General features: G+C 54.1%; 1 protein-coding gene across 2 annotated transcripts in view; it reads right to left on the minus strand.

Annotated features, from left to right (window-relative positions):
* Window positions 1–23987, minus strand: part of PDE6B (phosphodiesterase 6B) — a 28980-nt gene extending 4993 nt beyond the window's left edge. The window contains exons 1-15 of one of the 2 annotated variants that reach the window (XM_055434679.2): window positions 23451–23987; window positions 21241–21393; window positions 20913–21002; window positions 6046–6186; window positions 5882–5956; window positions 5024–5088; window positions 4185–4251; window positions 3968–4015; window positions 3141–3290; window positions 2892–3035; window positions 2508–2573; window positions 1949–2095; window positions 731–838; window positions 391–500; window positions 203–290 (exon numbers count right to left, since the gene is read on the minus strand). In XM_055434679.2, the coding sequence (XP_055290654.2) occupies window positions 203–290; window positions 391–500; window positions 731–838; window positions 1949–2095; window positions 2508–2573; window positions 2892–3035; window positions 3141–3290; window positions 3968–4015; window positions 4185–4251; window positions 5024–5088; window positions 5882–5956; window positions 6046–6186; window positions 20913–21002; window positions 21241–21393; window positions 23451–23987 (1989 nt within the window). Of the gene's footprint in view, window positions 1–202; window positions 291–390; window positions 501–730; window positions 839–1948; window positions 2096–2507; window positions 2574–2891; window positions 3036–3140; window positions 3291–3967; window positions 4016–4184; window positions 4252–5023; window positions 5089–5881; window positions 5957–6045; window positions 6187–6315; window positions 6397–20912; window positions 21003–21240; window positions 21394–23450 lie in introns of those variants that run through there. The other variant, XM_088836116.1, reaches the window with a different exon arrangement.
* Between the last annotated feature and the right edge of the window lie 2626 nt (window positions 23988–26613).

The raw sequence follows: 26613 nt of genomic DNA on the forward strand, positions 1-26613 counted from the left end.
ACACCCGGGATCTGAGCCCCAGCCCCCAGGGGTCATTTCCAAACTGGAACCACCAGGCGGTCCCATCGCCCCATCGTTTCAGAGTCTGCGTCCCTTCTCCAGCCCAGAGCAGCGTGGTGTGGTCGCTGGCGGTGGAGGTTCAGGGGTGCGGGCGAAGGTCAGCTGGCCAGGGACTACGGGACAGGGAGGGGAGGACACGGACCTCCTCGGAGAGCAGGAACTTCCCGAACTCCAGGTGGTGTCGTTCCAAAATCGAGGAGCCGTGGAGCTTGGCTAAAGGGTTCTGGGACCTGTCACAGAGGTTTGGCTAAGAACAAGCAGCGGGCAGAGGCCCCAGGGCAGCCTGTGTGCCCAGCACCCCAGGGAAGGGGCCCCAGGACATGCTCTTACTTCATCTGGTAGAGGTTGTTGGTGCCGCGATGGTCGATGTCGTGGCACAGGCCGGCAGTCACCATGGCAAAGGCCTCCAGGTCAGTGTAGTAGCTCTTCAGCTTGCCCGTCTGCAGAGACAGGCGTCCAGATTCCTGCTGCCCGCCTGCCTTCCTGCCCTGCCTGGCCCCCTGGAGCTCAGCAGAGCCTGCCGCCCCTCCCCAGCTCGCTGCCTGCCACCTGCTGGGGCCCTTGAAGGCCCCACATCCAGGCTCCCCGGGCGCCACTGAGGGGGCAGGCGGCTCCTCCCAGCCCCAATCAGACAGGGCGCCCTCTCCCCACCCCTGCCCAGTCCACGCACCATGAGCAGCGTGAACATGGTCTGGGCCACGTTGAAGCCGTGGCGCCAGTTGTGGTAGGTGATTCTCCTGTAGCCCTTGCTCACGGAGAACAGGAACCGCACCAGAACCTGCGGGACGTGCAACACGGGGTCCAGGCTCCGCAGGCCCAGTCCCAGAGGTGCCCTTCCAGCTGGCAGCAGCGCAAAAGGCTCACGGCCCTCCCCGCCCTGCGGCCCTCCTGTCCTCCAACCGCCTCCCGGGTGCCGCCTAGGGGCGGACAGTGTGGGGGCCGGGGAGGGGGAAGGACGGGGAGAGGGGTGTGCGGCTGGGGGTGGCAGGGAGCCGGAGCAGCGGAGCTGAGGCCGAGAACAGCTCCAGCGTCCACAGGGTGCCTGGGGCCTCCATCCTGCTGCCAAACCTCAGGTCAGGAAAGGACCTCCGGCGAGGGGTCTGGGATACTTGAGAAGAAAATGTCCATTTCAGCCGTGGCGTCTGAGTGGGGAAGGATGTGTGGGCACCGGGCACACAGTGGTGGAGAAAGAGGTGGTTGCTGAAGGTCCAGAGGCTGAGGGGCAGCAGGAGCGCGAGCCTTCTTCTGAAGGGCAGTTGCGTTTGGATGATAGAACACGAGCTCAACCACTGCTTCCACAGCGGTTTTTAGGGTCAGAAATTATTTGGAATTCTTGCATTCTGTTAGTATTTTCTATAATGTATTTCTTTTGTATTTTCCCTTAGTTTTTTGTGCAGCGTCTTAGAAAATGCCAGACTGCTGCGCTTGTCCTGACCGTAAAGTAAGATATTCTCTGACTTGACTTGGGGAAGCAGATGCTCCCTGAAGGTGGACTCGGGCAGAAGCTGGAAAGCCACAGGGAAGCAGCAGAGCTGGGAAGGTGGTCCCTCCCGGGGACCAGCCCCGAGGGGCCCTCTGTGCTCACACCTAGACGGCACCGTGTGCTTTCTGCTTCTGCTGGGCCCCCTGCTCCCGACATCAGACCCCCGCAGCCGCCCAGTGATGTGTGATCAGACTGCCTGCAGCATCTGCGTATCACAGTCTCCATCCGTCCGTCCGTCTGGTCACGTAGTCTCCACACACTTGCCGTGTGTATTTTGCCGGCCTGCACTGTCCATTCTCTGTGGACATGGCTTGCCCCCAGACTTCCTGCGGGAACTGGGATCCCGACCATCTCTCTCTGAGCACCTGGGAGAGCTGGGACCCTGGATCACAAATGAGCCCTCACCTCCTGGGGGATCTGGAACTTTCGAACCACACCCAGCTCATAGTACATCTGGATACCGCATTTGACCAGCTCCAGCTCCGTGCACTCCAGGTCTGAGAAGTGGAACTCGTAGATGTCAAACTTGGCGGGCCCCGGCAGCACGTCCTTCTGTGGGAGGGACAGTGGGGCTGAGGGGCAGGCCTGCTCCTCGGCCCCTCTCGGGGTCCTCTGTCCAGCCTCAGACAGCCAGGGGTCTCAGCTTCGGCCTGCAGCTGAGGCGCTCTCAGCCCTCCTGGCTCACCCCTTTCCGCTCCCCTTCTCCCGCCCGTGGCCCAGCAGCAAGAATTTGCCTCCTGGGCAAGTGAAGTTGTGAGGAGACACAGAGGTTCACACACCCCTGGGCGCATGCCGAGATCGGCAAGGACGTGTGAACACACAGGCATGTGGAAGGGCACACAGATGCACACGGTCACGGGACCGCGCTTGAGCGCAAACGCCGCAGGCCCGCCCTCTGCCTCGGGGGCGGCACCTCCCTTGCTCAGGGCGCCCCGCCCCGCCCCGGGCAGGACCTGACTCTGACCAGGATTTTCCCCAGCTCGTCCTCCTCGCAGTCGGCGGGCTCCTTCCCGAGGCGCTCTCTTGTTGGCTGGGAGAGAGGAAGTGTGCTGAGACGGTGACGGCGTCAGCTGCACCCCTTGTGGCTGTGGGACAGGGTGACCCCTCGGGGAGCCCCAGCCGGAGCCTCTGGCCTCAGAGACAGTGGCGGTGGCCTCGGGCCGGCTCTTGTTCCCTCCTCACCGGTCCAAGCTCTCCGCCCGGACAATGATGGTGGAACCCTCACACAGCACGACCGGAAGGGCTGGGGTCACTGCTGGGGGCCTGCGGCCAGGCAGGGAGCCCCAGGCAGCGCAGTGTGTGCAAGTCTAGGCCACGGCCCCGCTCCCCGTGGGAGTGCCGGACGTACCAGGATCAGCTGGATTTCCTCCCGGTCGCATCTCACGTGGTACAGGACCATGTCCTGGGCGATGTCCTTGCGGTTCTCCAGCTTATTCATCTTGTCATAGGTGTCAGTGTTCAGCACCGACCACCCCAGGAACTGTGTGAGGGACTGCAGGCGTGCGTCACCCCACGGGCACCCCGGGGCCGGCCCCCAGGCCTGGGCCCCCACCACCCAGGGGGCGCCTCCGGAACCCCACCTGTGACAGCTGTTTACCTCCATCAGGACTTCATCCTGCTCATCGAAGGGCTTCCCGTCCTTCCTGTTGTAGAATGTCGCGACCCCCACGATCTCCTCCTTCTTGTTGACAATGGGCATGGAGAGGACGTTCTTGACGATCCACCCAGAGTCATCCAGAGGCCCCTCCTGTGGGGAGAGGTGTCCAGAGCTGACCGCTGCCCTGGGTCTGACCCTGGGCCTGCTCATCACCCAGGGAGCATGAACCTCGCTTCTTCTGCCCTCAAAGGGCAGAGGCTGGGTCTCTGCTCCCGTCTGTTGGCCCACCATGCCTGCGAGCCAGTGGTGACCTCTTCCTGGAAGAGGCAGAAGACGTCCATCAGAATGCCTCACTGTGCAAGCGCTGTGATCACATCAGTTCCCGCTCTTGGAGGCCCCCCCACCCCGCTTGACCAAATGCTCTGCTGCCGCGTTCCCAATAATTGCTGAACAAGGGGCCTGGCGTTCCCCCAGGCCCCACAGGCAGTGTGGTGGGTCCCCACTGGTGGGGGGTAAAATATGGACCCTGGAGGAGGCCCTGAAAGATAAAGCCCAGCTCCACCAGTCCATGTGACCTGGGCCTCCTTTGGAAAAGAGCCCACCCTGGTCATGTGTTCCCAGATGGAGCAGACGTGAACCCTCGCTGGGTGCAGCCGCAACCATCCAACCAACAGACCTGCATGCACGGAACATGCTTCGCTGCCTTTAGCCTGTGAGATCTGAGGTTGTTTCTTAAGCAGCAAAAACGAATTCAGTCCACCATTTCTGAACCACAGCATCTTTTTTCCTAAAGTACAGTACACATTCCATTAAGAATAGACAGATACCTGAAAATTGAACATTTCATCGGCAGGGGCATTCATAATGTTGCAGATCTGAAAAAGGATCAGAAACACAATTTCACTTGAAGCGGCCAAATATAGAGTATGATTCTAAAACAGACTGTCCAATCTGATGAGCTTCTATGTAGGCAAGCTGGGGCACACAGGCCTGTGGGAAGGGCTGGGGTGCCATGGATCAGGTGCAGGGCTCTGGGGGACTCACAAAGCCACTTTCTGCCACGTAGGTTGGAAGGCCGCTGGCAAGGGCCCAGTGGTCGGCCGGGGGCGAGCTGTGGGGAGAGAAGCAGAGGGCTGTGGGCAGGCGCTCGGCTGTGTGTGTGCTGATTCCCTTCCCCGGGCTCCAGGTGGGTGTGGGAAGCCGGCAAAGACTTGAAGATGGGTGGGCAGGCCAGGGCTGGGTCTGGGGACACCTGAGCTGCATCGCGCCTCCTTCTCTGCCGGCGAGGAGGCCCTGCTCTGCAGGAAGCCTCGCCTCTTCCTGGGAGCCACAGGCTTCCCCCGGCAGGCCTGGCTCTGGGTCCCGCTCCCTGCGTGGGCCCCGTGGGGTGGGGTCCTGATGGGCGTCTGGGCCTCATACAGCCATGTGGCTGTGGGGCTGGAGGTGACCAGCTGTCCCCCCACCCTGGTCTCTCCAGGCTGCCCTCACCTCCACTGGTCCTGCTGCCCACTGGGCTGGTCCCTCCCGTCCCAGCCCCCGGCCCCCGGCTGTGCAGTGTTGGGCCTCCCTGGAGATTCCGCCTGCGGGCTGGCCGGGTGAACCAGATGAGACCCTAAGGGCCTCAAAGGCCAGTTGCTGCTGACAGGGCCACCCGGACAGCCCCGCTGAGCCTTGAGACATGGTTCATGGGACGTCAGGCCTCCTCGTGACCCCGGGCGTTTCCTCCCGGAGCATTGGGTCAGTCTCCCTCCGAACTCCCCGCGGCGCAGGGAGTGCCAAAGGGTGTGGGGGTGAGCCAGGGGCCGCGGGCTCCACCGTGACGGGTCCTCAGCCCCGTCCAGCCTGGGCCCTCGGGTAACACTTCTCAGAACCCTGACACTCACGGGATGACCTTGATGTCTTCCTTGCCGTGGAGGATGTAGTCGATGACTTTGTAGAAGAGAATTTCCTGAGAAGCAGACCGCAGCAGGCTGAGGGGCTCCCCGACGGGGACCTCACCACACACACCACACCCACACACACGCCATGCCACGTCAGTCCACAGAACGACACGCAGGCACACACGTGCACTGTGCACACGCGGGGACCACCACCGACTGTCCTGGGACACACGTTCGTCTTCCCTCCAGCCACGTCCCCCGACACACACTGGCCTGTGTCCGTCACACAAGTGCGTGCAGCAGAGCAGGCCTGTGTGTCTCCCTCACACACACCTGTCTCTTGTATAACTGGGACAAGTTGTGGTCACAGCTGGCCTTTCTGCAGATATTCCCACATGTCCTTGGCACCCAGAACCCTTGGAGTCCCTGAGACAGCCTGCTGTCACCCCACTTGACAGGAGGGGAGATTGAGTCACGGCTCTGACGTGTGACCCCGGTTGGACACGCAACGTGTGGCTGAGGTATCTGCACACGTCCCTACCCCGCCCACACCCCCACGCGGCCCCGCTCGGGCAGAGGTTAGAGTGATGTAAGAGCAGATGCTGATCAGCAAAGCAGGCTGACAGCCCTCGTCAGGACCGGGCCCGGCCCTTGGCCCCAGAGCACTGCGGGGGTCTGGCGCTGGGGAGACGTTCTCAGGGGCCTGCCCTCTGGAGCTGTCAGAGAGCCAGCCAGCCCTCCACCCTGTCCCCACCTCGCCACAACCTCCCGCCCGGGTTAGCTGGGGCGACCCTGCCCCTCGGTGGAGCTGGGCCAGGAAGCCAGGAGCAGGGCAGTCCTGACCCCCTGCCTGCGACTCACTCGGCCGTCAGGCGTGCGGGGGCCTGAGTACGCCTGGGCCTCTCCCATCAGCACGGGCCACACATCAAAGAATTCCTGGAAGAGAAGAGAAAGGAGCGGGGCACCGAGTCAGCAGCAGGGCAGGATGAGGCGGGCCAGGGGGCCTGTGGGCGCTGGGGCCTCACCTTCTCCTTGGTCATGTCCAGGAGGCCCACTGAGTACCGGTCACAGTTCAGATAGGCCCGTACAGTGTAGAAGGCCTTGTGAAACTGCCTCTCGATGTCTGTCAGCTCCTCAAACACCTTGTTGGCAGACCACAGCAGCACCTGGGGGGTGACACACCGCTGCGTCCGTGGCCACACACCCCCCCTCGTCTGCACAGCAGCACCTGGGTGAGGGCTGTCACACCCGAGGCACGCACTTCCACCCGTGCACACGGAGCCCGGGATGCGGACAGTGATGCCCCAGGGACGCGGACAGTGGTGTCTCTCCCAGAGTCTCTGCAGGGTGCCGGCACCCGAGGTTTGATCCGGCATGTGACCCTCGGCTCCCTGCCTCAGGGTTCCCAGAAGCTTTCTGGCAGCTAAGTTCTCCGGGCTTTGGCCACATCCCTGCCACTCACTCCTCGGTGCTGGCCTCAGGCTGTGTGGTGAGTGAATGAGTGAAAAGTTAGATCAATTGCCATGAGCTTGAAAGACAGCGATCTGACCAGCCAGCACTCCATAACCCGCTTGTGAGAAGCTGGGGCTTGAGGACATGAATTTGTTGTTTTCTGGACATCAGGCGCTTTCGCGGTCTCTGCAAAGTGAGTTGAGAGCAAGAATGCAATGACACGCTCTAGGAGGGCCTGACCAGACCCTGCCCGGGGTCATCAGTCCCGACCAGCCCGGCTGCTGTGCAGGGTCAGCCTCCTCCCAACCTCCTCAGCCGCCCCCGGGGCCGGACCCTCTAGGCCCCACCCCTTCACACATACACTCCCCGCCTCCCTGCCTCCTGACCTGTAAGGAGGGTGGCCTGGTGCCTGGTCACGAGGAGCCAGCCTCCTTGCCTGGCTCCCTTCCTGCCAGTTTGTGAGCATCTGTGGCAATGTGTGTATTTGAGAGTGACTGTGTGCACGTCAGTCACCTGTGCCTCTACCCCCAGAGGCCTGCTGAGCTCCTTGGCACCAGTCCTGGCGGGAGCAGAACCTGTGCCACAGATGTCAGGGGAGGGGCGGTCGGGTGCCCAGGTGTGTCACGGACAGCTGAGCTTGGGGCGGGGGTGTCTGGGCCGCAAGCCTAATTTCTGAGTCGTCTGAGTACGTCAGTCCCCAAGCCTGTCCTCCAGGAGAGGGATGGAGTGAGGAGGAAAGGACTCGGACATCACAGCACAGCCTCCAGGGGAGGCCCCCCTCCAAGTCCACCTTGCCCCTCCAGTGCTGCAGCCGGACCAAGGACCAGTCCCCATGCTGGACGCTGCTCTGAAGCAGGTTCTACCATGGTCCCAAGGAAGTGGGTGCTCAGTGGGTCAGGCAGCGTGTCCACGGTGGTTTAAAGCCAGATGCGAGGCTCACCCCGGGCCTCTGCCTTCCCCTTCTTCCTGTTTCTCTCTGACTTGAGTCTGGGGTTCCGTCTCATAGGGTGAGGGCATCTTAGGGGGCACCTGTAGCCACTGCCACATCAGGTTTTAGAGCATTCCAGCCCCAAGAAGGTCCTCAGCCCCCAGCCAACACCCCAATGCTTCCTGGAACTGCCCCACCGACTGCTGAGTGCTCAAAACTTCGTCTAAATGGATTCATGCAGTGCCTGTCCCACGCCCGTCCCCCTCTGCCTGTCCCATGTCTGTCTGGGCGGCTCTTCCCAGACCAGTCTGCCCTCCCCTCTCTGTGGGTCTTGGACTGCTTGTCTTGACTGCAGCAAGCTGTGCTGTCTTGGTGGTGCCCCTGGAGCCCCTTCTCTGTCTGAGTGACCAGGAGCCTGTGGTCGGCGGGAGCTGCAGTGCAGACCTTCACAGATTCATTAGGGGTGTTCCTCTTTAACGCTCCAAGATGAAGTCTGGGAGGGGCCACCTGGTGACCCTGGAAGTGAGGGGCATCCAATTACATTTGGGGACAGATAATGCAGAGGCCTGCACCGCCCCTGGAGTGGGGAGGCTGGCCTGTGAGGCCTAAGCTTATGCTCATACTATGGGGGGGATATCAGGCTGCCTGGAGGGCAGGGGGAAGATGGGAAAGGTGACCCAGCTTGAGCTCTCAAGGCCCTTATTTAGGGGCACGTTCTCGAATCTTAAAGAATTCTGAGAATCAGTTGTTAAACATAGCCATTACTCAAGTTAAATGATGCTAACTTAAAAATTAAGAAAATTAGGGAATTCCCTAGCTGTCCAGTGGTTGGGACTGTGCACTGTCGATGCTGAGGGTTTGGGTTTGATCCCTGGTCAGGGAACTAAGCTCCCACAAGCCACATGGCCAAAGAATGGAAAGAAAGAAATTACATGAAGGCAAAAATAACAAATATGCAAATGATTGTTTCCCCGTCATTTCACTCCAGGCGACTGTTATTCGTATGCTTATGGTTTCTGACAATGGAAAGAAGGTTCACCCTACGATACATCTTCTCCCAGCCACCCTTCTCCCAGTCCAGTGCCACCAGAGTGGGAGCTGCAGTGACAGAAATCGGCCTGCACTGCCCAGGGGGGCGAGCCAGCCCCGCCTTGCTGCCTCCACTCACATGTCCTGACTTCTAAACCCTTCCACATGTTCACAGATCAGGAATGCGAGATAGCTTTGAGCCTGGGTGCTCTTTAAGTAGGCTTGGGAATTGGGACACCTCCCACCTCGTCCCGGGAGCGGCAGTGCACATGCTCTGATTTCATACCAGCCAACGGGTCATGGGCAAAAGCGTGGCCTGGGCAGCGTAGAGTCAAAGTTCTGTACCCCTGGGGCCTCTCATCCAGCTGGTGCTGCAACACGGGCAGTGGGAATCGCAGCTACAACTGGCCAGTCAGCCTCAGGCAGCAGACCTGAGAGAATTCCGACATCCAGGGCCAAGTGTATGATTTCTTTGTTGTTTCTCTGGCCTCTGACTAAAGTGGCCAAGACACCTTCAAAAAGGGGTTGGTGGGAACCCCTGAGGTGGAGTCCATGGGGAGAGTGACCAGGGCTGATTGATGGTGGTTCTTGACCGGGGAGGGGGCCGAGGTCTATGCGAGGGAGGGGTGGGCACTGTGCAGAGAAGTGCTTTAATTTGCAACTGGGGCTCCCCTACAGTGTGAGGAAGGAGTGGGCCCCAGCCTGAATCGCAGGCAACGCGGGAGCTAGGCTTTGTTCATTTCAGTCTTTTCTTTTCAAAAAGAGCTGTGAGGTAGAGCTGTGAAGTCATTAGAGTTCTTTAAAATGCCGTTCAGAGTGTAAGGTCTCAGAGGGGGCTCTCTACTGGGGTTAGGTGACATCTGAGTGGAAATCAAAGCATTTAATTGAGACATGAATGCCCATTGTTGAAAGTCCCCTTTGTAACTCCCACACCTGTACATGCATGTGGTCTGAAGAGCTGGAAACAACGGGTCTCTGGATGGTCGTGTTTCCTAAGTGTCAGGGGTTCATTTGCTGGAATGATATTTACTGTCTGCCTTAGGACTGGTATAACTGGACGACAGAGCAAACAAAAATCCTTGACTCTTAGATTTATTTTCTAACGCGGGGAGTGCAGGCTAGAACATAAACAAAGCAACTGGATGGCTCGTCACAGGGAGAGGAGCAAATGCAGGGGGTCCAGCAGGTGGAGGTGGGCGGTGGGGAACGCAGGGCTAGAGCGAGGAGGAGCTCAGGTCAGGGGAGACCTGCCCACAAAGGAACCATGGGATGTGCAGGGCAGGGCTCTTGGCAGAGGGACCAGCAAGTCCATAAGCCCTTGAGAGGAGCATGGCTGGGGCAGGATGGTGGAGTAGGGAGAGGTGGGCAGGGGCTGCAGGAGAGGCCCTGAGGGCCCCCCAGTGAAAGGGCCTAAGTTTTCAAAGTGTGGCTCTGACTGGCAGAAGGGGCGGGACCCTGACAGTACGCAGTATGCAGGAAGAGGGGCTGAAAAGTGAGGGGATCCAGAGCAAGGGCTAGGGGCTCAGAACACAACAGAGAGAGAATTAGAAACCTGGCTTCTCCTGAGATCCAACTTTCCTGGAAGGAACACAGTCCCCTGGGTGAGATCTGCTGGGGGAAGGTGTGTGTGGAGGGGCAGAGTCCAGAAGATGCTCCCAGACTTGCCTCCCAGGCCCACACCTGGGCTGTATGGGGTGGGTTTGAATCTTGGCCTGAGGCCACTACTTGAAGCTGCAGATAAGAATTTGGGGATATGTCCTCACAGCAGTTAGGTTAAGGGGCCTGGCTGAGAGGAAGCTGAGAGAAAGGCAGCCTCAAAGCCAGGGTAGGATGAAAGCCACTCAGAACCCCTCCCAGGGGGATGGCTAGGCCTCACCAAAGGCAGAGGAGCACACAGCAACATATGGGAAGAGATAAGGGCTGGAATTTAATGAAATACTTGAATACTACCATCCAGGGGGGTTAACGCACACCAAACAGGATGAACTCAGAGACACCCAGATCATAATCGAGCTGTCGGAAGATGGAGAGACTCTTGGAAACAGTGAGAGAGGGGACTCATCACGTAGGAGACGCTCACTAAGTTTATCAGCAGATTTCTCATCTGCTCTCATTTCAGCACAAAACCTGCTGAAACTCTGGGGACTAGAAGGCAGTGACCTGGTGTCTGGTGGTTCAGTTGCTAAGTTGTGTCCAACTCTTGCAACCCCAGGGACTGTAGCCTGCCAGTCGCCTCTGTCCATGGGATTCTCCAGGCAACTCCACTCCACTGGAGTGGGTTGCCATTTCTTTCTCCGGCGGATCTTCCCATCCCAGGAATCGAGCCTGGATCTCCTGCATTGCAGACAGATTCTTTACTGATTGAGCTGGTCTTCCCAACCCAGGGATCAAACCCAGCTCTCCCATGTCGCAGGCAGCTTCTTTACCAACTGGGCCACTAGGGAGGCCCACAGTGTATTCAAAGTGCTAAAATTAAAAAAAAAAACAACCTATCGAGAATCTTGTATCTTTGAAAACTGCCCTTTAAGAATGAAGGAGAAATTAAGACATCTCTAGAAAAACAAAATTTGAGGGAATAAATGACCACTACAATTTCCCAGCAAGAAATGCCCTCCAGGTGAAATGAAAGGACCTCAGAACTAGAATTATTATAACAATGAAAACTAAAATATTGCTGAAATAAATTAGAAAAGACATAAATAGTTGGAAAGACATTCTTTGCTTATGAAGTAGAAGACTTAATATTGTTACAATGTCAATACTACCCAAAGGAACCTACAACTTCAATGTAATCCCTATCAAAATCTCAATGGTGCTTTTGCAGAAGTATAAAAACACGTTCTGGAGTTTGTATAGCAGCTCAAGGGATCTTGAATAGTTAAAACAATCTTGAGAAAGACTAAAGCTGGAAGACTCATATTGCCTGATTTCAAAACATAGTACAAACCTACATTAATCAAAACATGATGATACTGGCATAGACAGACATAAGACCAGTGGAATAGCTTACAGTCCAAAAATAAACCCTGGCATATATGCTGAAATTATTTTTGACAAAAAAGCCAATACCATTCAATGGGGAAAGAGTAGTCTTTTCAAAAAATGGTGCCAGAAAAACTGGATGTCCACATGCAAAATGATGAAATTGGACCCTTACCTCACATCATAAGAAAAAATAAACTCAAAACGGATCAAGAACTAAATGTAAGATCTAAAACTATGAACTTAAAAGAAAATACGGGAAAAAAGCTTCCTGACATTGGATTTGGCAATGATTGCTTCAGTTCAGTCACCTAGTCGTGTCCGACTCTTTGTGACCCCATGAACCGCAGCACTCTAGGCCTCCCTGTCCATCACCAACTCCCAGAGTCCACACAAACCCATGTCCATTGAGTTGGTGATGCCATCCAACCATCTCATCCCCTGTCGTCTCCTTCTCCTCCTGCCCTCAATCTTTCCCAGCATCAAGGTCTTTTCAAATGAGTCAGCTCTCCACATCAGGTGGTCAAAGTATTGGAGTTTCAGCTTCAACATCAGTCCTTCCAATGAACACCCAGGACTGATCTCCTTTAGGAGGGACTGGTTGGATCTCCTTGCAGTCCAAGGGACTCTCGAGTCTTCTTGCTTATATCTGATTGCTTAGATATAACATTATGACTGACAACAAAAGAAAAAATAGACAAACTGGACTTCCTGAAAATTAAAAACCTTTGTGCATCGAAAGATACCATTAACAGAGTCAAAAGGGAGGGAAAAACGTCTCCACAATGGGGAAAAGTATTTGCAAGTCGCATACCTGGTAAGAGATTAATACAAAGACTATGTAGAGAACTACTAAAATTCAACAACAAAAACAAACAACCAGATTAAAAAATGGGCAAAGAACTTGAATAGACATTTCTCCAAAGAAGAAATACAAATGGCCAATAAGCATGAAAAGATGATCAATATCAGTAATCATTCAGTTCAGTTCAGTTCAGTTCAGTAGCTCAGTCATGTCTGACTCTTTGCGATCCCAAAGAAAGGCAATGCCAAAGAATGCTCAAAGTACCGCACAGTTGCACTCATCTCACACGCTAGTAAAGTCATGCTCAAAATTCTCCAAGCCAGGCTTCAGCAATATGTGAACCGTGAACTCCCAGTAATCATTCAGTTCAGTTCAGTTCAGTCGCGATGCAAATCAGAACTACAATCAAAACTAACAGCCGTTAGGATGACTACTATTAAAACCAGAATAGAAAATGAGTATTGGCAAGGAAGTGGAGAAATTGGGACCCTTTTGCACTGTTGGTGGGAATGTAAAATGGCACAGACACTTTGGAAAACAATATGGAGTTTTTTAAAAAATTATACAGAATAACTGTATGATCCAACATTTCCACTTCGGGTCATACACTCAAAAGGATTGAAAGCTGGATTTCAGAGAGATATCTGTGCACCCATGTTCACAGCAGCATTATTCATAATAGCTAAAATGCTGGAGCAACAGAAGTGTCCATCAACAGATGAACAGAGAAGCAAAAACGTGGTATATACATACAATGGCATACTACTCAGCACTAAAAGAATAAAACTCTGAACATGCTTCGACATGGATGAAACTTGAGGACATTATGCTCAGTGCAATAAGCCAGTCACAAAAAGACAAATACTATAGGATCCCACTTATATGACCTAAGTCATAGAAACAGAGAATAGAATGTGGTTTCCAGGGCCTGGGATGGGGGATCTGGGGAGTTGGTGTTTAAAGAGGATAGAGTTCCAATTTGGGAATCTGTACAGAGTTCTGAAGATGGATGGTGGTGGTGGTTGCCCGATATGAATGTACTTAATGCCACTAAACTGTAGATTAAAAATGATTAAGACAGTCACACACACACCCTGAAGCCCTCACCCCAAATTTTGTCTTCCTTTTCTGGGGACTGGTGATGACTATTCTGTTAGGCCTCCTGTTTGACCCCTGTTTCATCTCTGACAGGGTCCAGGAGTTTCAGATTAAATTGCTGTTACTACAAGGATCCAGCATACAGAATTCTGATACAGAATTCAGACACAGAAACCTGTATACAGATGCAGAATACTTCATCAAGTTAGATCAGGTAGAGAGAGACTTCTGCTCGGCTAGGCAGGACTGTGCCCACACACAGCAGGAAGTAGTTACAGAAGGAGGAGGCCCCCGCCCCAGTCCCCAGAAAGTATCTTGGGTGTGAAGTCTCTCGGGGGGAGCTGTTGAGGGAAGCACGCTGACTGAAACCGCCCGCCCTGGCCAGGCACCATATTCAGCATGTGCATGAGTTATTTCATGACAGGAGGACCTGGAAATGAGCACAGAGCTCCTAAGCCAGCAGCTAGAAGGGCTGGGAAAGGTCACAGGAGACACCACGTGTCTGACCACCTCTCAGAACCCTTCCTGCTGGCGTTTGTCGGGGCTCAGCACTGCGCACCAGGGAGAACTCTAATCGCGATTACTGGCCAAAGACAGCCTGGAAGCTAACCCCATCCCCACAGAACCCGAGACTGAGAGTCACGTGGCGGGGCGGTCCCCCTGATTTCCCTCACCCTGCTGCTCTCTGCAGGTGCCCTTTCCCAGCAAATTCTCTTGCTTTGTCAAAAAAAGCAAATGTAACAACTTAGCCCCCAAAGCTGTCTTTACACGTTAAGACATTCAAGAAAAGCATAAAATTACCATGAGCATCCTCTCTATTACCAAAACCAGTAACGTGATTGTAGAGAAATAAACATAATGTAATCCACTGTCATTCAAAAAAACAAAACAAAACAACAAACAAATATGATTGAGGTAGTAAAATTTTTTATGTGTATTTTATCACAAGGAAAATAATTGGGAAAAAAGTAAAGGAATGGAAAAATATATACCATGCTGACACCAACCAGTCAAAAGAAAGCTGAGGGAGCTGTTAAGTTTATACAAAGCAGAAGAAAAGATTTTTCTTCTTCAGAAGAAAAGTTATCAGGAGTAAAGAGGGACGTTGCATAATGATAACGCGGTCATTGCTCCAAGGAGACATTACTCCTTAGTGTGTATGCACCTAAGAGCAGAGCCGCAGACACGTGACGCAGGAACTAAGCAGCCGCGAGACACAGAGACAGCCCAGGCTAAGCCGGCGGCCTCGGTGCTCTTCTCTCGGTTGATAGACCCTGCAGGCAGAAGCTCAGTAAGAAAACAGCTGAACCTAGCAGCAAGGGCTGCAATGAATATCTGTAGACAGCTTCACCCAACAACAGCAGAACACACATTTTTCTCAAGGTCACATGGAACATTCACCAATGTAAACCATATTCTGGGTCACAAAACATGTCTTAACACATGTAAAAGAATTAAAAATCATAAGAATACATTGTCATACCACAGGGCGATACACTAGAAATCACTAACAGAAAGATACTTGGAAAATTCCAAAACAGATTAAACAATACACTTCTAATTAATATATGGATCGAAGAAGAAGTCTCAAGAGAAATTTATACAGATTTTAAACTAAATGTAACTTATTAAAGTTTGTGGGATACCATGAAAGCAGGGCTTGGAGTGAAATTTATAGCATTGATTGCATGTATTAGAAAAGAAAAGCAGTCTAAAATCAATAATTTAATCCTAGGAAACTAGAAAAAAAGATTATTTTAAGCCTAAAGCAAGCAGAAGGAAATGACTAATAAGTAACAAATATTAAAAACAACTGTATGCCGCCAAATTTGATCATCTAGATTAAGTAGTTTAGATTAAATGAATGTTTCAAAGCTTTCAAAGACACAAACTACCAACAGCAACACAAGGAGAGACAGAATAACCTGAATAGACCTGTAAGTATTCAGGGCGTTGGGTCAGTGACTAAGAATCTTCCAAAAGAAAGCACCAGCCTTGGATGGTTTCACTGGTGAATTGTACAAAACACTTAGGGATGAAATTATGCCAATTTATAGCAATCGTTCCTGAATATCGAAGCAGAAGGAAAACCTCTAAACCTATTCTTTGAGGCTAGCATTACCCTAATATCCAAACCAGATAAAGTCATTACAAGAAAGAAAGTTATAGGCCAAAATCTCTCATGAACATAGGTACAAAAATTCTTAATAAAATATTAGTGAAAACAACTTAATAGCACATAAAAATAATTATGGTCCATGACTGAGTGACAGCATACCTCCCAGGTGTGCAAAGCTGGTCCAGCATTTGAAAATCAATTAATGTTACCCACCATATTGTTGGGCAAAAGAGGAAAACATTAACATGATCATATCAATTGATGGAGAAAAGTATTGACAAAATCCCACCCTCATTCGGAATAAAATCTCTAAGCAAAGTGTAAATAGAGGGGAACTTTGTCAACTAGAAAAAATTCTACAAAAACCCTTCAGCGAATGTCATATCTGATGGTGAGAAACTGGTTCTTTCCCTAACATCAGGAGCAAGGCAAGGATGGCCGTCACCACTCACGGCAGCATCGTACCGAAAGTCTTAGCAGGTGCGCGAAGGCAGAGAGAAAACAACGGAGAGAGACGGGGAAGGAAGGAATAAAACTGTATCCGCTTGCAGATGACATGATCATTCATGGAAAATACCAAGGGATCGATTTTTAAAACCACCTGGAACTAATTACTGTCTTAATGTTATAAGATAACAAAGTTGACATGTCACGAAAGTCAGTTGCTTCCCTTTACACCAGCAGTGAACAGCTGGCACTTGAAATTAAAAACACAATACCAGTTACATTAGCTTAAAATTAAATACTTAGGTACAAAGTAACTCAATATGTACTGAATCCATATGCAAAATTGACAAAACTGAAGAAATCAAGGACAATCTAAATAAACAGATATTCTCCATTCATGAACTGGAAACTCCTTATTGTTAAGACACCAGTTCTTCTCAACCTAATGTGCAGATCTAATCCAGAACCAGTTAAAATGTCAGCGAGCTATTTTGTGCATATGGACAAACTGATTTTAAAATTTATATGGAAAGGCAAAAACTGCAAAATAGCCAGTACAATACTGCAGGAAAAAAAAGTTGGAGAGTTGATATTCCCGTCTTGAAGACTATGAAGCTATAGTGATCAGTACAGCATGGTATTGGTGAAAAATAGGAACACAGATCAATGGAACCGAGTAGAAAGCCCAGAAACAGAGGCACACAAATCCGTCAACTGCAGCTTGACAAAGAAACAAAGAAATTCAGTGGGAAATTCAGTGACTGCTGCTGGAACAATTGGATATCATATGCAAAAAATTGTATGTAGACACAAACCTTACACCTTTCTTGAGATTAACTCATAGACCTAAGTGCAAAATGCAAAGTATAAAACTGCTATAAGCTGACACAGGACAAAACCTAGATGACTTTGGATTTGCTGAGGAGTTTCAAGATGCAACACTCAACTACAATCCATCCTAGTACATTTATTTAATAATTATGTTTATTAATACAATTAATTATATTATACTTAAATTAATATTATGATTAATATTAATATTTTATCATATATTATACTTAATATATCAGTTTATATTAAATAAGTTTATTAAAATTTAAAACTTATGTTTTCAGACTCATGGACAGTGTTTACCAAGGGGAAGGGGGTTGCAGAGGGATGTAGTGGGAGGGTGGGGTTAGCAGATGTAAGTTACTATATATAGGGTGGATAAACAGCAAGGTCCTCCCATATAGCACAGAGAACTATAGTCAATACCCTATGATAAACTATAATGGGGAAGAATATTTGAAAAAGAATGTATACATATTTATAACTGAATCACTTGGTTATACAGCAGAAATTAATATAACATTGTAAATCAACTATACTTCAATTTAAAAAAAGAGAATATAAAACTTTTTTTCCAAATATACTGGTAAGAGAATGAAAAGACAAGCTATACCATTGGAGAAAATATTTGCAAAATACATATCTGATAAGGGACTTAAAACCCAATGTTACAAAAAGCTCTTGAAACTAAATAAGAAAAAAAAATCTGATTTCAAATGGGCAAAGGATCTGAACAGACACGTCACCAAAGAGTAGGAGATACAGTTGACAAATAAGTCTATGGAAAGACGTCCGAAGTCACTGGTCATTGGAGCTGTGGATTAAAGCAACAGCAGGAATGACCAGATCCGAAATCCAACAGAGATGCAGACAGAGCCACAGGGACTTTCGCTCATTGTTGGTGGGGATGTAAAACAGGACAGCCACTCTGGGACAGTTTCCCACAAAGTCAGACACAATTATGTACCATGTTATCCAGCAGTCACACTCTGGTATTTACTCAATCGAATTGGAAACTCACGCCCACACAAAAACCTGTCTACAAACATTTATAGCAGTTTTATTCATGATTGCCCCAGACTGGAAGCAATCAAGATGCCCTTCCATGGGTGAATAGATAAACTGTGATGCATCCAGTCTGTGGTATATTATTCAAGAATGAAAAGAGCTGGGCTACCAAGCCATGAAAAGACATGCAGGAACCCTAAATGCATATTGCTAAGTGAAAGAAGCCAGTCCTGAAACGCTCCATACTGTATGATTCCAAGTACATGACAGTCAGCAAAAGCAAAACTGTGCAGACAGGGAAAATATCAGCTGTCAGGGCTTTGGTGGAGGTGGGGGTTTTTAGGTGGTGAAATGGTTCTTTATGACAGTGTAGCGGTAGATACGTGCCATGATGCACTTGTCAGAATCTATAAAAAGCTACAGCACAAAGAATGAACTGCAGTGTTACAAATAAAAAATCGTTTCGTAGACTGGAGGATTCCAGGAATGAATGCGGACTGTGGCAAGAGAGTGCAAGAGGCCGCCTCACGGAAGCGGGTGGGGAGAGGCATCGCCCTCTGCATTTCGGGAATGATGGCGTCTGCAAGAGCAAGACGGAGGCGTGCACACACCCGGCCGCTTCCTGGGGGTCACAGTTACAGCTTTGACCCTGCCGCGCCCGCGCACCGAGGCTGGACTGCCGGGAGCCAGCGAGGGAAATCCTACCCGTGGCAAAGGTCAACTGGGGAAGAGGCCTGACGGGCAAAGGCTAATCAGGGCTCGAAGAACCCCCTGGACTTACCTGAGCATCTACCCCAAAGAAAACCGGAGTCTGACTGCCTTACTATCTTACGCCTCTTATCAAGTCCTCTAATACTTATGGGGGCTTCCCCTCAACCACCTTTCTCTGAAAACATTAATTCAGAGCTGTAGTTTAAAAGTTCTCCTCGGCTTAATAGGAGTGTTCCAATCCAAGCCCCTCTGATAGCTTTCTAACTTGCATGACAAGTTTGTCCGGGCTCTTACAACTATGAGTGTGACTGTTTATAGCCTCCCAGCCACGCAAGGACAGAAAGCCTAATATTCTAAAATACAGGAATCTGTTGAAGAAGTTAAAATCATTAGAATAGTACTAAAAAAGATTTCATTGTTGAATCAATGCTTGCTGCAAAGTTTCCTCTATCTATTGTATCCTTGGAAATATATTAATCACATATAGAGAATATAAGTAATAGCCTTTGATTTAACCACATCAGATCTTAAGTTAATAAATTCCTTTCTTGTAGCTCACTATACCTGTGCCTTATAGGAATGCAACTTTGTCATGGGTCTAGCACCTGACTTTAGGAAAATCATCTTAAAAGAATATAAGACTTTTTCTAGCTAACTAACCTGTGTTAGGAGAGAGGGCCATAAACTGTTAGTAGGCCACCTGGCCAGAAGATGATGTAAACCACCTAAAACTTTTGTATATCACGAGACATACAAAAAAATGAGCCCTGATCCTGATAAGGGTCAAGACTGCTGACCCTGCGTGATTTTGGCGTGACTCTATACCTCTCTTTCTCTATTTTTTATGTGCACAGCTTAGGGTACAAAAGCAGCAATTGGAAAATAAAGTTTTGGGCCTTGCTCACTGAAGCTTGGTCTCCCCGTGTCGTTCTTTCTCTTTTTCCGTCCTTTTCTCTATTCTCCTTTTTCTGGTTGAGATCCTTGGAGCGCTGGGCCCTCTGAGTTTACTTATCTGCTTGGGCTTCTAAGACCCACTCGAGGGGGTGCCCTGGTGGGGTGCCTCCAGTGATTCGAGAGGGCGTCTGCGGCCTATGTAAACAGAGCAAACCCCGTGCTGGGGTTTTATTGGTTTCCAGCGTAAACCAAGGAATCATCAGCCCCTGTCTCTCTCTTTCTCTCTCTCTCGCTGACGCCGACGCCGTTCATCCCGAGGATACCCTGGGCCATATCGAGGCTGGTCCCCGATACTGGACGACGCCCAGAACAGCAGCAGAGCTGGGAGCTGGGGGTGAGGCGCGTTGGAGACGTCGGCGGGGACTCGGGCCTAGCTTCGTGTGGACGCAAACACCGCTGCAGAAACCGCTCAGCTGTGCACGCGCCCACGCGTCTGTGCGCCGCCAACTGAGGGCCTGCACGCCGCAGCGTGCCACGCCAGGGTCACAGCCGGTGCTCTGGACGTTGTTTCTGAGACTGTCTCCAACAAAAGGAGCCAGGCCCCTTAAGGAATGGGTAATTCCAGGACCGGGCAGGAAAATACAAAGGAGACGGAGCATTTTGCAGAGAGTGCGGATGCGCGAGAGTGAGGAAGTTGCGTGGGAAGCATTAAGGATGCACAGAGGCCCGGGACGAAAACCCGAAAACCCGCCCGCCTGCCGCCAGCTGAACACCGCCCCCAGCGTGACGGGTCGGTGCGCATGCAGAGGGCACAGCAGCCGCCGAGAAACCGAGCTGAACAGTGTGACCAGGGTAGTCACGCTGGGCTGCGCCTTACAGCACAGAGAAAGCCCCCGTGTCCAGACTGATGGACGAATGATAACAGAGAAGGAAGTGGGCGTCGTAATCTCTGGCGCAGCCCGGCCCACCCCGCGGCTCTGCTAAGAGCACTTTGCAGCTCTCGAGGGGCTCTGCCGGCCCCACGCCCGGCCTTGCTCTCAGCCCCACGCTGCAGTCCAGCGCTGCCGGGCCCCCTCCCAGCCCCTCCCTCCCCCGAGCGTCCCCCCACCTGCCCTTCTGCGCAGAGGACGGTGGGCCGAACCCCGCTGAGGCCCCGAGGCCTCCTCGCTCAGGACAAAGCAGCCCTCAGTCCTGGAGGCAATTTCTCTCCTGTGTGGCCAGGGCAGAGTCCACCGACAGGCTTGGCCGGGACTCTCTGACCCTGCTGTACCTTCACGAACCACCCCTGCTCCTTCCAGAGAAGGCTGGAGGCGGCTTCCAAGGCACAGCGGTGACGCCAGGTTTGCAGGTGGTCACAGCCCTGGGCCCGAGGGCAAGACCCCCGGCCTCCTACAGGGTCCTGGCCTCCTTGCCCGCAGCTCCGCACACTCACAGCTCTGACCCACAAGCACAAATCCCTGGCCCTCTCCCTCAAGGTACCCATGGCACCATGTGCCTCTGTCCTGAGAGACGCCTGGGCACATGCAGGCACCCTGGAAGGCGGGCGGGGAGCTGGTGGGGCGCCCTGGCCGGCGGCGCGTGAGGGTACCTGGCCACGGCGAGTCTCGCAGTTGTGCAGGTAGCTCAAGTGGTAGATCTTCAGGTTTAATGTCCCGAAGTTCAGATATTTCAGGAAAACCTGAAACAGAGGTTGTGACAGCAGCAGTTAAAAACCCCGGCTTTCAGATGCACGCCCCAGTGTGTGTTTGTGGAGGAGACGCTCAGCGGCTGAGAGCGGGGACTGCACACGCTGCACTGACCTCGCCCGTGGGCCGGCTTGCAGCAGGTGAGCCCCCGGGGCCACGCGAGGAGAGCGGCCACGCAGACACCACCCCCACGCACAGGCGTGCGCGCCCGGAGCGTCCCCTGACACTCACGTCCTCATCTTCACTTGTGAAACATGGGCCATCCAGCTTGTTCACAGCCATGATCACAGCCACGACATCTTTGCCGTTCATGACGGGTGTGGCCAGGATGTTCCTCGTCACATAGTCGGTCAGCTCATCCGCAAAGGAGCTGAAGTGGGGGCACTGCGAGATGAGAGGAGAGGAGGGAGGGGCCGTTGCTCTGTGGACCCGGAGTCCTGGTCCCCCTTGTCCCTGGGGGTCATGGCTGAGCTGCCCAGGCCAGTGCTAAGACCCAGGGGGCCACGACCTGGGTATCAGGAGCCTGGGAAGCACACGCAGACATGGCCAGCGGCCTTTGCTTGGGGTTCCAGCTTGGCTCAGTCCTTATCACCCCATCTCAGAGCCAACGACCCCCAGATCTCCAACCACAGACTGCAGAGTTTGGCTATGAGCAGGCCTAGCACCTCCACATCTGCTGCCGTCTAGCTAACTGGCCTTCCAGATGCCTCTTGAATCTGTCTAGTCCACGTGTCCCCAAGCTCCTCCTGGCCTGGGCTGCAGTCTCCTCCTGCCCTCAGCAACCCTCAGCCCGCTCCAACACTCACGACCTGTCTGCCAGCTCTGCGGACCTCCTGGGCCCCTGCTCCAGCAGGCATCTGCTCCATGGGGTTTCTTGCCCCCACAATGAGACCTCTGTCCATGTCTGGCCCCCAGGGCAGGTTCCCCCATGTCTTGGAGTTGCTCTTCAGGGCCTCTCCCTGGTCAGGGGCCGGTTGAAGAAAACGGCTCATCTGAGCTTTGTCCTGGTCCAGTTGGCCCTTGCAACCTGGGCCTCATGCCCAGAAACACCTGCCCACCTGTCTCCTTTCCAAGGATTGGCATCCACACACCATCCCAGAGAGGGGACCTAGGCCTTATCTCCCTGTCCCTCAGACCCAGCCAAGCCCTGTGACTTCTTTAAAGTGCCCCCAACCCTGTGCCTACTGCCCAGACCCCATCATTGGTCAGTCATCCCTGGGCCCGCCTGCCTCCTGGTCCACCTGCGCTCTGCGTGGCTTGCCCAGTCCTGCCCTCCTCCCTCGTCCAGGCCATCCTGCCTCCTGGGAGTTTCCCCACACAGCAACTGCCCCCCATGACAGAGTCTAGCTGCCTCAGTGACGCGGGTTCAGAGACCCTGGCATTGCTGGGCACCACCACTCTCCCCCACATTCGACCTCCGCCCACTGTCTCCCCAAGAGCCCTTGGTTCTCAGCAGCTGCCTGGCAGCACCCCCTTCAACCCCTTGGACCAGAACCTCAGAACCAACAGCACAGGTTTGGGTTGGGGGTTGGGGGGTGGAGGCTCACAGAGGGGAGGGAGGGGCAGGGGGCGCTCGGTGCAGCCCCCCAACTCCTGCAGGATGTTTTCCTGGTAATTTACACTCTGGACCCTCGGATTCATGGGTGACCCATTTCCTGAAAAGGAAGTGAAGATGAAGCTAATCCCAGAGATTAGCATATTCAGGTCGCTGGACCAAGGCTTGTTTGAGGAGATAAATTTAAGAGGATTGCAGTCCAGAGCCAGGGGCCTGGGGGTCTGTCCACAGTCTGTTTTTGTCTCGAGGGCTGAGGGGTCACGCCTGCTGTGGCATCGGCCTGTCCCTGTGGGTGCCTCCCTCTGGACCCTTTGTAGCAGGGGAGGGGGCGGAGCCTCTTCCAGGCGAGACCTGTGACCCTCCCGAGGGTGGGGAGGACAGAAGAGGCGGCCAGCCCTGCCTGTGCCCGCTGCGGGCCTCCCCACACGCCTCACAGGTGTCAGCCCCAGTCCCGCCCCTTGGCCCCTGGGTGCCCTGGCCCAGCTTCTTTTTTGTTTTTTTCTGGCCAGGACACTTTTGGATCTCCTCCCCTACCAGGGACTGAATCCCAGGCCATGGAAGAGAAAGTGCAGAGTTCTAACCACTAGGCCAGCAGGGAAACTGGACCAACTTCTGAACCTCCAAGCTTGCCCACCCCAGCAGGCGGTGCGGTCTCTGACGAGGTTGTGAGCTCAGGGCTCTGGGGTCCAGCGGCCCTGCCTTGCTGGCCTCCACACTGCTCCCTGCCCAGAGCTCTTCCTGCCTGAACCCCTCCCGGGGAGTTGTTCCTCAAGTGGCAGCAGGTGTCCTGCCTGCGACCTCAGGCCTCCACCGGCAAGCTCTGAGCTGGCTCTGCTCCACTCGCTGCCTCCTAAAACCTGAGCACCCCCAGGCCTGCGGACCCCACCTCCATCACGTCCTGGACGTTCACCATCTTCTTGGTCTGTGCCACGTGGCCCACGACCCCGATGTCCAGTGGGAAGACGATCTCGGAGTCAGGAGGCACCAGGCAGTCCTCCAGGACGCTGTCGGGATGCACGCTGAAGAGGCGGGTGGCGAGCTCGGCCACGCCGTTGCGCTGGCGGTACATGAAGAGGCTGCAGCGGTCGGCGCGCAGGATGGAGCAGAGGCGCCGCAGGATCTTGAAGACCACGCGCTCCATGTTCACGTTCTCCTGCATGTCCTGCACCAGCTCGAACAGGGCCACGCTCTCCTCCACCTGGCACAGCTCTCGGAAGCTGGTGCAGCCCTCGGGGCACCCGTCCTCGCAGGCGCTGGCCGCATCCTCCGGGCTCAGCTTCTTCCCAAAGTACTGGTCTGCAAAGCTGGGGTTCTGGTCCAGGAACCTGTGCACCTGCTCCTCACTGAGGCTCATGGTGTCCAGCCACCCGTCCGAGAGCAGCACCCGCCCCTGCGCACAGGGCCCTCCAGCAAACACTGTCATCAGCAAAGCCTGTCTTAGCGATGATTACCACACCAGCTGACCCACCCACGCCTGCCCTCCCTCCCCGTGGGGCCCAGACCGCCTGCTTCCTGGGAACATCAGACCCCCTGGGCTGGGCGCTGCAGGGTAATAGCTCAGGGCCTTCTGCCTGTGGCAGAGGTCCTGGCATGGGGGCAGGCCCTCCCACCCACCCATTCCACAAGAGGCCACCCGAGGATCGGGGATGGTCCAGAAGCAGCCCCGGGGCTCCTGGGCCCAGACCCAGGCTCAGGTGTGCTGGGCAGCGGGGCAGATCTCTGCTCGGGGGGTGGGGGTGGCCCCCTGACCGTGCTGCCCACCCCGGGGAGGGAAGTGGGGACAGGGTAGGAGGGGTGGGGGCGGGGGCCCCAGGAGGGGCTCTGCACCGCTTCCCCTTCTCTTCGCACCGAGGAGGGGGCTATTCTCTGTCAAGAGCCTGCATCTCTACCTAGGAGTGGTCTCCACGAGCGCCCACCACACTCCTCTCTTCTCGGCTCAGCCCCCACTTGTTGGGACCCTTACTCAGGCTGCCAGGCCCTCTGCTCACACAGAGCCCAGGGTGGCTCTGCCAGCACTACCCAGTGTTACAGATGGGAACACGGCTGAGTGTCTGGGCCTCACACAGGGACCTGTGCGCCCAGACAGCAGCGGGGGCCTCCGGCTGAGCGCCTCCCTCCTTGAGGTCCGATCCCAACCTCCCTGCGAGCTGGGATGAGATGAAAAACCTTGGGTTACAGCTGGAGGACTCACCCCAGCTCTGCCTGACTCTCCAGTTGCAGGAGTTCCCTTCACTTCCCTTCACACAAGAAACCGTGTGCAGATATGTGTGCATGCACGTGAGTGCATATGCTGGGTGTGCACGAGGATGCACGCGTGTGCGTGTGCACGTGTGCTCGGGGACTGCAGCCCGGTTAAGGGCAGGTGCTCTGCCCACCAGCATGCACATCACTCAGCAGAGTCGGAGGGGCTGGCATTCTGGGCTCGCCTTCTGCGGCACTGGCCCACGGCACCTGTGAGAGAGGTGCTGAGCACCCTGGCCAGAGCGGAAGCGGGGTGGTTTGGCTGGAGACCGAGTCATGAGGGCCGGGAGGAGAAAGGCCTCGCGCTCCTTTGTCCTTCCCGCGTTGCTGTATCCATGTCGTCATCATGCTCGTGGCTGGGAGGCGGGGCTGTGTGCGCGGAGCTGGTGGAAACGCGTGGACGTGCCATGCGTGTGTGGGCATGCATCCACGCACACGCAAGTGGGAGTGTGGCGCCAGCACCTCTGCAGCTGCACGGGCTGCTCAGCGCCAGTCTCCATCCTGGGGGCCTCCGTGTGGGCCCTGGGTGGGTGCCTGGCAGCTGCACCAGCCACAGAAGCCCAGCTGGCCGAGCCCGGGGCGCCAGCCACAAAAGCCCAGCTGGCCGAGCCCGGGGCGCCAGCCACGAAAGCCCAGCTGGCCGAGCTCGGGGTGCCAGCCTGGAGCCGCGCCGTCCCACCTCCTCTTCACGCAGCAGAGCCCTTTCAGGGCTGCACTGAGGGCCCTGCTCTCCAAAATTAGGGAGCGTGGCCGCGGCCGGGGGGCAGCGAGAGGCAGGGGGCACAGGTGCCATGGGCCGGAGCTGCAGAGCTTGGACTGGGGCCCAGGCTGAGGGTCACCTCACTCTAAATCCAGCCCTGGGAAGCTTCTAGGGCCCCCTCCCACCACGAGCTGGAGTCCAGCCCTCCCTGGATGTGAGAGCTGTGCCCATGATGAGGTGGCCATCTGGCCAAACGGTCCAGAGGAGCTGGATTTCTGGGAGTGCGTTTCCCAGGCCCTGCGCTCACCCCGCAGGGGGCCACCTTCCCTGTTTCTGCTTTTCTTCTCTGCCTCTGCAGGGTTGAGAAAAGGAGGAGTGATTCTCCCCTGTGTGGGGGCAGAGGGCCTGGCCCTGGGCTCGGGGCACCACTGCTAGAGGGTCTCAGTGAGTTCTCGGGGCAGAGTACCCATGCGAGACCTCTGCTGGCAGTGGGTGGGCGTGAAGGGGGCCCACAGTGATTTTCTGGTGGGTTTTGCTGCCCCCTGAAGTGCTCGTAGGTATGGGAGCTGAGGCGTTAGTGCCCTGAGGAGCCCTGGGCACATGGTGTAAGCGCCTGGCCACCTCACCTGCAGGGGGGTTTCTCACCCTTCACTTCTAAATGTGCCCACAGGTGAGTCCCAGGCTCTTGAGCATCCCCAGGGGTGGACTCGATGCAATTAGATGTTTCATTTAGGGGTGCCTTTAAGGTGTGCAGAGAGGTGTGCAGAGAGGCTCCTGTGTGGTGCACACGTATTGCTGTTCAGTCGCTCAGTCATGTCCGACTCTGTGACCTCATGGACTGCAGCATGCCAGGCCTCCCTGTCCATCACCAACTCCCAGAGCTTGCTCAAACTCACGTCCATTGAGTCAGTGATGCCATCAAACCATCTCACCCTCTGTCGTCCCCTTCTCCTCCCTCTTTCAATCTTTCCCAGCATCAGAGTCTTTTCCAGTGAGTCGGCTCTTCACATCAGGTGGCCAAAGGATTGGAGTTTCAGCTTCAACATCAGTCCTTTCAATGAATTCAGGACTAATTTCCTTTAGGATGGACTGGTTGGATCTCCTTGTT

Source organism: Moschus berezovskii, chromosome 5 (assembly GCF_049115385.1).
Source record: "Moschus berezovskii isolate FMDL1 chromosome 5, NW_MosBer_1.0, whole genome shotgun sequence".
Taxonomy (NCBI): domain Eukaryota; kingdom Metazoa; phylum Chordata; class Mammalia; order Artiodactyla; family Moschidae; genus Moschus; species Moschus berezovskii.